Raw genomic sequence first — 12301 nt, forward strand, 5'->3', positions numbered from 1 at the left:
TATGAGAAAAAAAGCAGGAAAAAGGCATGTAAATTCTATTCGCATCTAGAAAAACATACACATATAGAAAATGAACGAGTAGAACATGGAAAATGTTTTATTTGCCAAAGGAGTAAAACTATAGATTTTTGGTTTATTTCATTTAAAGTTGTACTTCTAATATATATGCAAGAAGAAATAAAAACAATTAAAGGTCTAGAGAACAAAAAAGCTCTCCAGATCATGCCATTCTAAACCACCAACATTCTGAAATTCATGGCTAACCTTAATTTTAAGCCGGCTCCAGTTTTCTACACACATGAAAAACTGAACGACACGAGATAAAGAAAAACAGAGAAATCCAACAGTTCTTACTCCAGGCCACACGTGTACAATCTCTGTCCGCACCACCGTATCCACAGGATCTTGGTTTCCAAACCAGTACTGCCGACTACGATAGACCACGCCACAGTTAGGACATTCGATCACATACCTACAAGAAAGGCAAATCAATACGGTTACCCAGCCAGGTGCCTGGGGAGACAAACACACCAGAAAACCTTTAGCCATGTTGTTTAAACTCACCCAGACCAGGCATATTTTGCGAGACCCATCCAGGGGGAGTCAGTGGAGGCAGATGTTTTGGGCACTACACTGACTTCCTCGCCTCTCTCATAGCAGGCCTGAAACAGGAAACACTCTGCTAGCTTATTGTTTGTCTTTTGTTTGTTTGTTTTAATAGACAGAGTTTTACCAGCCCAGGCTGGTCGCAAACTCCTGGGCTCAAGCGATCCGCCCACCTCAGCCAAGGTTCTGGGATTACAGGTGTGATCCGCCATGCCCAGCCTTCTGCTAGCTTTTCCTATGTACACCACACCCCCCACATCCATCCCAACTCTCCACAAACCAAACCAGCTGAGAGACGTTCAGACTCTGGAGTTAGCGCCTCAGAAGAAGGTTCATTCCTCTCAAGAAGTCATTGTCCAGAGTGGCAATGAACTGAGTGTGTGTCCATCCCGAGCCCAGAAACTGGGTTTAAATTATATACCTGTCAGAGACAGGAGGACAATACAACACTAGTGTCCTAGTGTCCTGAAGAGCTCTTCTGCTCTTAAGAATGAATGTTCGGCAGGGTGCGGTGGCTCATGTCTGTAATCCCAGCACTTTCGAAGGCTGAGGTGGGCGGATCAAGAGGTCAAGAGATCAAGACCATCCTGGCCAAGATGGTGAAACCCCATCTCTATTTTTAAAAAAATACACAAATTAGCCAGGCATAGTGGGGAGTGCCTGTAGTCCCAGCTACTCGGGAGGCTGAGGCAGGAGAATCACTTGAACCCGGGAGGTGGAGGTTGCAGTGAGCCAAGATTGCGCCACTGCACTCTAGCCTGGCGACAGAGTGAGACTCTGTCTCAGAAGGTCAGGCGCGGTGGCTCACACCTGTAATCCCAGCACTTTTGGGAGGCCTAGGCGGGCAGATTATCTGAGGTCAGGAGTTCGAGACCAGCCTGGCCAACATGGTGAAACCTCATCTCTACTAAAAATAGAAAAATTAGCTGGGCGTGTTGGCACATGTCTGTAATCCCAGCTACTCAGGAGGCTCAGGCAGGAGAACTGCTTCAGCCTGGGAAATGGAGGTTGCAGTGAGCCAAGATTGTGCCACTGCACTCCAGCCTGGCTGACAGAGTAAGACTCTGTATCAGAAAAAAAAAAAAAAAAAAAAGAATGAATGTTCGATGTAAATGACCCTTACATACAAGCTCAACAGAATGAGGAGAAAATAAGCTTAAAACAGTAAACAAAGGGACTCTCACCAATGAAGACATGTGAGTGCTTTTTGTTAGAGCTGGAGAGAAGTTCCAGAAATATTCCATTTCAATATCAAATACTTCGGCATGCAGCAAAAAATGGCCCCAAGATAGTCTTGCCAAAGAGAGGGTGGTCAGCAAGCCCGCTGCTGACACAAGGAGGAGCTCGGAGGACTCACCTTGCAGGTATACACTCGGTTGTCATACTGGTGGGAGTATCTGCAGCGGCTCTTGGCTTCATGAGGCACTCCTTCCTTCCCATGATTCATGCTGTTCTTACATCCAACCCTGAATGAAGTCCAAAGACTGACAATGAGATGGCTAAAATAGGAGCCAGTGCCACTTATACAGAACAGTCTGACCCTGAGCCAGGCACAAGGCTAAGACCAGACCTTGATTACTAACTGGGCCTCAGATGCTGAACACAGAAAGGGTAGCCGGAAACCCACATGCCTCTGCGTTACACTTACAATCAACAGCACTACACAGGTACAGCGACTACTATCCTTGTATGAGGACACAGGGGAAAAAGAAATCTCAGCCTGGCATGATGGCTCATGTCTGCAATCCCAGTATTTTGGGAGGCCGAGTGGGGGGGCAGATCACTTGAGGTCAGAAGTTCAAGACTAGCCTGGCCAACATGGTGAAATGCCGTCTCTAATAAAAATACAAAAATTAGCTGGGCATGGTGGCGGGCACCCGTAGTCCCAGGTACTCGGGAGGCTGAGGCAGGAGAATCGTTAGAACCCAGGAGGTGGGGGTTGCACTGAGTTCAAGACCAGCCTGACCAACATGGAGAAACCCCATCTCTACTAAAAAAAAACAAAAAAATTAGCCAGGCATAGTGGCGCATGCCTGTAATCCCAGCTACTCAGGAGGCTGAGGCAGGAGAATCGCTTGAACCCAGGAGGCAGAGGTTGCGGTGAGCAGAGATCACGTTGCTATACTCCAGCCTGGGCAACAGAGCGAGACTCCATATCAAAAACAAACAGACAAAAAACCCCAGAAATCTCTTCTTGGAAAAACTACCTGTCTCCTCAGCAGAAATGGAGGAGCCAGAAGATACCAACCTGACCAGAGAGGAAACCTGAATGGCTCTCAGAAGACTCAAACAATCCAAACAAGATGAAACGGAACGTTTACCCAGAACAGGCTGCCAAGATGCAAAACGAAAACCAACCCCAAAATTTGGCAATGCTTTAAGGGGAGGCTTAGGCTGAACAAGCCTTCCAAATGAACAGTGAGCTCTGCCATCCTGACGATGCAAAAACAGAGATCAGGACTTTAGAATTTCACTATGATTCCAATGGGAAAGTTCCAGAAATCCTGAGGAGGCTCACACTGGGAAAGCAATGATCCAACAGTGCTTAAGCCTCTAGGCTCATGGGGCATGCAAAAAAGAAGGCAAGTCACACTGGCAACTAACATCCCTCGCCCCTTTCCACGCTGAACTCTCCAAGACAATCCTTAGTCCTCCCTTGCCCAGGCTGTATAAGGAGCCAGGTCTTTTTTTCACCAAGGCCAGAGGCGGTTCTGCATGCAGCAGGTGGCCTACAGGACTCAAAGTGAAATGACCATTCATAACAGATGTAGGTCAGGTCTACTCCTGTAAAACGGCAAGTGTGCAGGACAGGGGCACTGGTTCTGGTAGGAGTGAAGACAATTTGGTAGTGAAGAGAGTGGGAGGGACTGTCTACAGGACGTGGAGACTGCCATCTGACCTCGACATAATGCATTTAAATCCCCTGGGGCCCATCAGTGAAGTCACTACACTGATTTAACAGCTATCAACAGTCCAAAGTAACCCAGCGATCCTCAAAGGCTGGTCCCCAGGAACAACATCAGCATCACCTGAGAATTTACTACATTTATTAAAATGCAAACTCCCAGGCCCTACCTCAGACCTACTGAATGAGAAACTGTGGAGGGGTGCCCAGGGATCCTGCCCTTCAGGTTTTTCTGATGCATGCTAAAATGTGTGGATCACTGTTCTAACTGTAACAAAGTGCGGTCCACAGGCCAGCAGCACAGCCATCGCCCGGGAGCTTGACAGGAACGCCGAATCTCAGGCTTCACCCAGACCTGATTCAGAATCTGCGTCTTAACAGAATCTCCAGGTGATGCATATGCAATGAAGTTTCAGAAGTACTGTCCCAACTCAGCTCAGGCTGCAGTTCAGAATCCTCTGAGGAGCATCTTAACCTACCAGTGCAGAGGTCCTACACACAGCCCGCTCAGTTAGAATCCCGGAAGGTGGTGCCCTGGCCTCGGTAATTTTGAAAGTGCCCCAGAAAATTCTAATGTGCTCTAAACACTCACTCTCATAGTGAAAGGAATCCTACCCATAGTACTTTGCACAGGGGGGTACTCAAATATCACTTGAATAATTGGAATACTAGGAGTAAGTGACTGGAAGCTCTCGTAGAAGAAACACAGAAAAGCAGGCAACCCAGAGTTTTCTGCCCTAACGGCCTCCCAGACCAGAAGCTGGCCAATTTCACGTCTATGCCAGTTGGAGTTTCCAGGAGATTCTTCACAACCACGTGTCCTTCAAGCTCCTGCTACCTCAGAAGTGTGGTTCCTAGACCACCAGGATCTCGTGGGAACATGGGAGTGTACCATTTTGGATAATTTAAATCACAACCTGTAATTTAGCAAGACCCCAGGGGATGTGCATACACACCAAAGTCTAGGAAGCACCACTCAAAGGCTCTATTCTCAAGGTATGGGGTGGGGGGTCGGGAGCAGCCTTACTTACCCACAGCTGAGGCACAAGGAGGAGCAGGTGAAGTACTCATCTGGAAAAAAGGAGCTGTGCGCCATCTGGTCATCGGGGATCTCACCGCTGAAGCGGTCGCTCAGTGCCTGCCAAGGAGGGAAGGTGACATATGATGGCACTCAGCAGAGAGCTCTGCACTTTGGCCCCCTACTGCAGGCACCGTACAAGCAACATAGGCACAGAGGAAATCCAGTAACTTCTGCTCATTACCCTTGACCTTACCAACTCACATCAGTCCTTACCATGGGAATCCTTGCAAAGAACCAGCCCATTCCCCAAGAGGTCAAGATAAGCAAAGTCACTGTTCTCCCCTAAATGCCTCGCAGGTGATAAACACCTCACACCACTCAGTCTTTTATTCAAGACCACCACAAATAATGACTGATGCCCATTTCATCTATGTGAGGCTGGGACCAAGAAACCCAGACTCATGAGGACGGCTCCTCTTTAAGCCACAGGCAGAGCCCAGATGTGATCTGTGAGTTTCCTGGGCTTCTATCCCAGTAATAACCACAGGCACTCACTTGGAGTTTACTAGGCCATAGACAAACTCAAAGTAGGAAAAATGTCAGCAGAAAAAAAAAAAACAAGAAGAATGATTATAGTGTTTGCCAGTCATTTATCAACTCTACCAACCCCCAAAACAGACATTACCCAAAGGACAGCAAATGGCCAAAATAAATGCCAAGAAGATAACATATCCACAAAGCAAACTGAAAATTTCAGGTTGAAATGTAGCTTCCATTCCTAACCCTATCTTCACTTATCACTGGATATTGAAAGTATTCCTCAGGCTAATTACAGACAGGCGCTTTCCACGCTTTAGGAATCATTAAGTACATGCTGCTCAAAGCTTCTAACTTTCAGCCCAGCCCCAGTGTGAGGCAGCCAGGCATTATTCAAGGGAAAATAAGGGAAAGGAGACTAAACAAAAGGACAAGATGTTACTTCCTTCAGTAAAAGGGCAGAAGAGAATTTTAAACGAGATCTGGGAAAAGGGCAGGTTAGGTTTTAAACTAACAACAATCAGAAGTTCATTTTTTTTTTTTTTTTGAGACGGAGTTTTGCTCTTGTTGCCCAGGCTGGAGTGCAATGGTGTGATCTCGGCTCACCGCAACCTCTGCCCCCTGGGTTCAAGAGATTCTCCTGCCTCAGCCTCCCAAGTAGCTGGGATTACAAGTGCCCACCACCACACCCAGCTAATTTTTTGTATTTTTAGTAGGAATGGGGTTTCACCATGTTGGCCAGGCTGGTCTTGAACTCTAGGCCTCAGGTGATCCACCCGCCTCGGCTTCCCAAAGTGCTGGGATTACAGGTATAAGCCACTGTGCCCAGCTGAACAATTAGAACTTCCTTTTTTTTTTTTTTTTTTTGGAGACGGAGTCTTGCTCTGTCGCCCAGGCTGGGGTGCAGTGGCCGGATCTCAGCTCACTGCAAGCTCCACCTCCCGGGTTTACGCCATTCTCCTGCCTCAGCCTCCCGAGTAGCTGGGACTACAGGCGCCCGCCACCTCGCCCGGCTAGTTTTTTGTATTTTTTAGTAGAGATGGGGTTTCACCGTGTTAGCCAGGATGGTCTCGATCTCCTGACCTCGTGATCCACCCGTCTCGGCCTCCCAAAGTGCTGGGATTACAGGCTTGAGCCACCGCGCCCGGCCATTTTTTTGTATTTTTTTTTTAGTAGAGACAGGGTTTCACTGTGGTCTCGATCTCCTGACCTTGTGATCCGCCTGCCTCGGCCTCCCAAAGTGCTGGGATTACAGGCGTGAGCCACTGCGCCCGGCAATTAGAACTTCTTATGCAAGGTTCCTTTTCCTGTTTCCAATGCAGTCTTAACACCAGGAGTTGCAAACTCAAGTCCCTACAAAGGCACATAATATCAATGTTGAGTCAGGTCAGGTGTAGGACCAGAACAGTGGCAACGAGTGGATCAAACTGAAGGTACACAACTCACCTGAGGACACTCTCATTCAGGTCCTGCAGGGCTACTGCAGAGGCCATAGAACACCGTCTGTCAGCGATGGCTGACCAAGCGGCAACCCTGCACTTCGAACAACGAAAAAATGGTCTGACAAATAATGCATAAGTCCTATACTTCTTGGGGGCACTTTGGTAAAGAGTCAAAACATGGGGCTGGGCACGGTGGCTCATGCCTGTAATTCCAGCACTTTGGGAGGCCAAGGTGGGCGGATCACGAGGTCAGGAGTTCGAGACCAGCCTGGCCAACATGGTGAAACCCCATCTGTACTAAAAATACAAAAATTAGCTGGGCGTAGTGGCAGGTGCCTGTAATCTCAGCTACTCAGGAGGCTGAGGCAGGAGAATCGTTTGAACCGGGAGGCAGAGGTTGCAGTAAGCCAAAATCATGCCATTGCACTCCAGCCTAGGTGACAGGGTACCAACTCCCCTTCACAAAAAAAAAAAGTGAAAACATGAAGATCTTGAAAGAGGGTATTAATGAATATATAGAAATGCTGAGAATAAATGAGAAGCAAGGCAAGTGGAATTACACGTCGGCCTATACATCTCGGCCTATACAGCGTTCTCTGTCCTGCTTCTGCATGAGACCCATTCTTCAGGGATGTTTGCGGTCTCACCTCTTCCAGTGAAGCCTCTTCAACCATATCACTCTCTGCCTTTTCTGAAGGCCCATTGTACTCAATACTGTAACTCGGTATTAAGTAATTAGGCAATGATGCAAAGCTATGGGCCTGCTGTATTTTATCTCCAGGACTAGATCATATATACTGTGAAAGCAGCTTCCTACCTTTGCATCCTCCTGCAAATCCTAGCAAAGGTACTAACAGGTACTCAGCTAGAACTGCCGGAATAAGTGCACCGTACCAACTCCCCTTCACAAACCAACCTTTGCCCTCCTCCTCTCTTGGCCCTGCCTTTGCCCTAGGCTTCTTTCATCCCATCCCCAAAGGTCCTCTCAAATTTAAGGCTAACTACTCCCTAACTGGCCAAATTACCAATAACTTTCCAGGTTGTTTCTCAAACAGATATGTAGAGAACTTGCCCTGTCGCCCAGGCTGGAGTGCAGTGGCATGATCTTGGCTCACTGCAACCTCCGCCTCCCAGGTTCAAACGATTCTGCCTCAGCCTGATGGGAAAAGGGAGGTTTTTTATTGAGACAGAGTCTTACTCTGTGACCCAGGCTGGAGTGCAGTGGCAGGTTCACAGCTCCCTGCAGCATCACCCTCCTAAGCCCAAGCAATCCTCCTCCCTCAGCCTCCTAAGTAGCTGGACCACAGGCACATGCCACCAAGCCCCAATACTTTTTGTTTGTTTTTGTTTTGTTATTGAGACAGAGTCTCACTCCACCACCCAGGCTGGAGTGCAGTGGCTTGATCTCAGCTCACTGCAACCTCTGCCTCCTGGTTCAAGTGATTCTCCTGCGTCAGCCTCCCAAGTAGCTGGGATTACAGGCCCCCACCACCATGTCTGGATAATTTTTTTTTGTTGTTTTTTAGTAGAGACAGGGTTTCACCATGTTGGCCAGGCTGGTCTCGAACTCCTGACCTCAAGTAATCCACCCAACTCAGCCTTCCAAAGTGCTGGGGTTACAGGCGTGAGCCACCGTGCCTGGCCAAGACACTGAAGTATCTAATGAGATGATACAGAAAGAAAAAAAAGAGGAGACAGCTAAGGAATATAGAAGCCACTATAGAAGGTATAGGGAACACCAAAAAATATCAATTATTATTTTAAAAAAAAGAAAGAATAGGAAAAAAAAATTTTTTTTTTCATTTTTTTAAATGAGACAGGGTCTCACTATGTTGCCTGGGCTGGTCTCCTGGACTCAAGCCATTCTCCTGCCTCAGCCTTCCAAACTGCTGGGATTATAGGCGTGAGCCATTGCACCCAGCCAAGAATAGCAATTTTTAGCCTCAGAGTTTTTCTTTTAAACAGGTAACTGAAAGGCAAGCCTAAGTATTGGTTTTCCTAAGGACAAATAATATCAAATTTGGCATGAGTGCAACAGCTGGGCTGAATTCACAGAGGATGCCAACCCCCAGTAAATGGGAAATTAGGATCCAATTCAGCATAAGGTTCTTACTGTTTCAACCCAAGTGACCTGGTTCACTTCTCTGAAAGTTCTTCAGAGAAATGGGGGCATTTGTAAGTATCTCAAGGCAAGGTGTGAAACAATCTGCAGCCTGATTTGCCACAGTACATATGCCATCGTTCCCTGCCCCAGACAAATGAACGGTTGGCTTATGTTATCCAAGGTAACAGGCAACCTCTTATGACATAAGAAAGAGAAGAACTCCAGGCAAGCCAGCCTTCAGATGCTGGCCACCCACACTCTTGCATACGAGGTAAGAGAACAAGCATCTCACTCGTTCACAAGTCACAGCCTGACTAATGAATCAGACCTTGACAAGTTTTAGGAGGCTTTACAAGAATCAAGAGTGTGGGAAAGTAACAGTAACTGTTTAAAAAAAAAAAAAAAATCCAACATCAGCATGTTTTAGGTACGAGGGTAGAGAGAAACTGTCTTCCTTTAGAATCTAATTAACTTTTTTTTTTTTTTTTTGAGACAGAGTCTCACTCTGTCGCCTGATCGTGGCTCACTGCAATCTCCGCCTCCCGAGTAGGTGGGACTCCAGGCACGTGCCACCATGCCCAGCTGATTTTTTGTATTTTTAGTAGAGACAGGGTTTCACCATGTTGGCCAGGCTGGTCTCAAACCCCTGACCTCAAGTGATCCACCTGCCTTAGACTGCAAAAATGTTGGGATTACAGGCATGAGCAACTGCACCCAGCCCTGATTTTTCTTTACATACCACCTGATCCATATACTTATTAGCAGGTTCAAAAATTCCAAACCTCACATCATTCCACAGTTTCTTGGGCTCTCCTCCTCCTGAGATCCCAAAGCTGGAAGAAAAGACAGGGAAGGGCCCACCTACCCCGAGAAAGCTTGGGAAAGCATCTGAAGCAAGTCTGAAAAAGGTTGCCTGGAGACCAGATGATCTTGAACTTTAGTTGCCTTGACAACAGTGTGGCTCTTTCTATTGTATCTGTAGGGCTGGCCCCAGTCATCAAGGGCTAGCAGTGAATTTCCTGACTCAAAATAGACACACTTCTGTAATCAATGACATCACACTCCAACAAAATATAACTTTGTAAATACTTTATAAATGCTTCCCGATGTGACAGAATTGGAACGTCAAGAGTTTCTACATATAGAAGGTATTACATAAAGGCTGGGCACAGTGGCTCACTCCTGGTAATCCCAGCAGTTTGGGAGGCCAAGGCAGACAGATACCTTGAGCTCAGGAGTTTGAGTCCAGCCTGGGCAACATGCAAAAACCCTGTCTCTACAAAAAATACAAAAATTAGCCAGGCATGGTGGCATGTGCCTATTAGTCCTAGCTACTTGAGAGGCTGAGGTGGGAGGATGGCTTAAGCCCAGGAGGCAGAGGTTGCAATGAGTCTAGATGATGCCATTGCACTCCAGCCTGGGGGAGAGAGCCAGACCCTGTCTCAAAAAAAAAATTAAGACAAAATTACATAAAACCTATACAAATTCAACTATGAAATGGTTCTCCCAATTATTCAGAACTGTAAGTACAGACAACCATAGTTAACTCAATATTCAATTCCAGTATTGAATATTAATTCCTCTATTTGACAGAAACCTGAGCATTTGTTTCCTGTAAACAGGTTTATCTGCTCAGTGCAGGTATGCACTGCTTGTAGGCATCTGGGCTGTTGCTACCGTGGACCCTGAGCAAAGGAGTCAAGAAATGGGACATAAGCCAGCTAGAAAAAAAGGGGCCTGGGCCTGCACAACAGTGTGGCTGAATGACATCAAAACTGATCCTTCATCAGGAGGAATAGGGAAACCACTCCCAGGTATGTATGAGCAAGCCACTAGGGCAGAAAATAGCTGCACAGCTCTCTCTGTCTCTCTCTCTCACACATACACACACACACGTGCATGCGTGTGTGCGCACCAAACACTGTTCCTTCTCATTCATCACATTTCCAAATCCACATTTCCTGGTCAATAATAAACACAAAAGTAGTACTTCAACTCCCTTTGAATCCAATAGAGTACTGCATCAATCAGGTAGAACTTCATAAATAAGATATAGCTAACAACTTTTTTCTTTTTTTTTGAGACAGTCTTGCTCTGTCACCCAGGCTAGAGTGTAGTGGCGCGATCTGGGCTCATTGCAACCTCCGCCTCTGGGGTTCAAGGGATTCTCCCGACTCAGCCTCCCGGGTAGCTGGGACTACAGGCACACACCACCACGCCTGGCTAATTTTTGTATTTTTCATAGAGACGGGGTTTCGCCATGTTGGTCAGGCTGGTGTTGGACTCCTGACCTCTGGTGATCTGCCCGCCTCAGCCTCCCAAAGTGCTGGGATTACAGGCATGAGCCACTGCACCTGGCCTAATAACTTTTTTTTTTTTAAGTATACTAATGGCATTTAAAATTTAAAATAATCAGGCATTTTGGGCCTGGCATGGTGCTCACACCTGTAATGCCAACATTTTGGGAGGAGGAGGTGGGTGGGTCACCTGAAGTCAGGAGTTCCAGACCAGCCTAGCCAACATGATGAAACCCCGTCTCTACTAAAAATGCAAAAATTAGCGGGGCATGGTGGCATGTGCCCATAATCCAGGCTACTTGGGAGGCTGAGGCAAGAGAATCACTTAAACCTGGGAGGCAGAATTTTCAGTGAGCCAAGTTCGTGCCGCTGTACTCCAGCCCAGGAGACAGAGCAAGACTCTGTCTCAAAAAAAAAAAAAAAGAAGTGAAAATAAACCAAATTATAGAATAGTATAAATGGTATGATCTCATTTATGAAGGATAAATATATACACATACACACACATGCACTTTTACAGCATTTGCAATTTCTTCTTTTTTTTTTTTTGAGACAGAATCTTGCTGGTCGCCCAGGATGGAGTGCAGTGGCACAATCTTGGCAAACCACAACCTCTACCTCCAGGGGTTCAAGCCATTCTCCTGTCTCAGCATCCCAAGTAGCTGGTACTACAGGCACCCGCAACCACACCCGGCTAATTTTCGTATTTTTAGTAGAGACGGGGTTTCACTATGTTGGCCAGGCTGCTCTTGAACTCCTGACCTCGTGATCTGCCTGTCTCAGCCTCCCAAAGTGCTGGGATTACAGGTGTGAGCCTCAGCACCCAGCCAGCATTTGCAATTTCTATAAGCATATATAATAAACTACTAATCATGGTTATCTGCAGAGTTAGAAAAGGATACTGGGCAGGGGAAAAGGATTTAACTTTACTATGATCCCATTTATTCAGGAAGAAAAACATACATTATAAACAAATACGTATGCATGTGGTTACATAGCAATGAAAATTTCTAGACACTTATGTGAGAAAGTATTAAGAGTTACCTCTACAGACTGAGGATGGGGGAGGTAGGGGAAGGAAAGGGGACTTAAGTCTCATACATTCTGCAGTACTTGAATTGTTTATCATGAACATGCATTGCTTTTATAATTTTTAAATGATGTCTCTTTTTTAATTAAAATAACCAAATACTCAAAGATAACTGACAGTATGTATCAGGAACCTTTTAAAATGGTCACATCCTCTGACCTCTTTAGAAGTGAAATAACTATTGGGAAGGAATATAGCATGGAGTTAAAAGCTCTTGGGGCCTGGTGCAGTGGCTGTGAGAGGCTGGAGTGCAGTGAGCTATGATCGCACCACTGCACTCCAGCCTGGGTGACAGAGCA

At 46.5% G+C, this 12301-nt stretch overlaps 1 protein-coding gene across 4 annotated transcripts in view; it reads right to left on the reverse strand.

The window, feature by feature from the left end:
- Nucleotides 1-12301, reverse strand: part of ZFYVE1 (zinc finger FYVE-type containing 1) — a 61094-nt gene that overhangs the window by 8068 nt on the left and 40725 nt on the right. Inside the window, exons 1-5 of one of the 4 annotated variants that reach the window (XM_025391244.1) lie at nucleotides 9398-9529; nucleotides 4543-4649; nucleotides 1964-2072; nucleotides 565-662; nucleotides 355-472 (exon numbers count right to left, since the gene is read on the reverse strand). In XM_025391244.1, coding sequence (XP_025247029.1) covers nucleotides 355-472; nucleotides 565-662; nucleotides 1964-2072; nucleotides 4543-4607 — 390 coding nt within the window. In that variant the 5' untranslated portion in view covers nucleotides 4608-4649; nucleotides 9398-9529. Of the gene's footprint in view, nucleotides 1-354; nucleotides 473-564; nucleotides 663-1963; nucleotides 2073-4542; nucleotides 4650-9397; nucleotides 9530-12301 lie in introns of those variants that run through there. The other 3 variants (XM_025391245.1, XM_025391243.1, XM_025391242.1) reach the window with 3 other exon arrangements.

The sequence above is a fragment of the Theropithecus gelada genome, chromosome 7b, assembly GCF_003255815.1.
Source record: "Theropithecus gelada isolate Dixy chromosome 7b, Tgel_1.0, whole genome shotgun sequence".
NCBI lineage: Eukaryota > Metazoa > Chordata > Mammalia > Primates > Cercopithecidae > Theropithecus > Theropithecus gelada.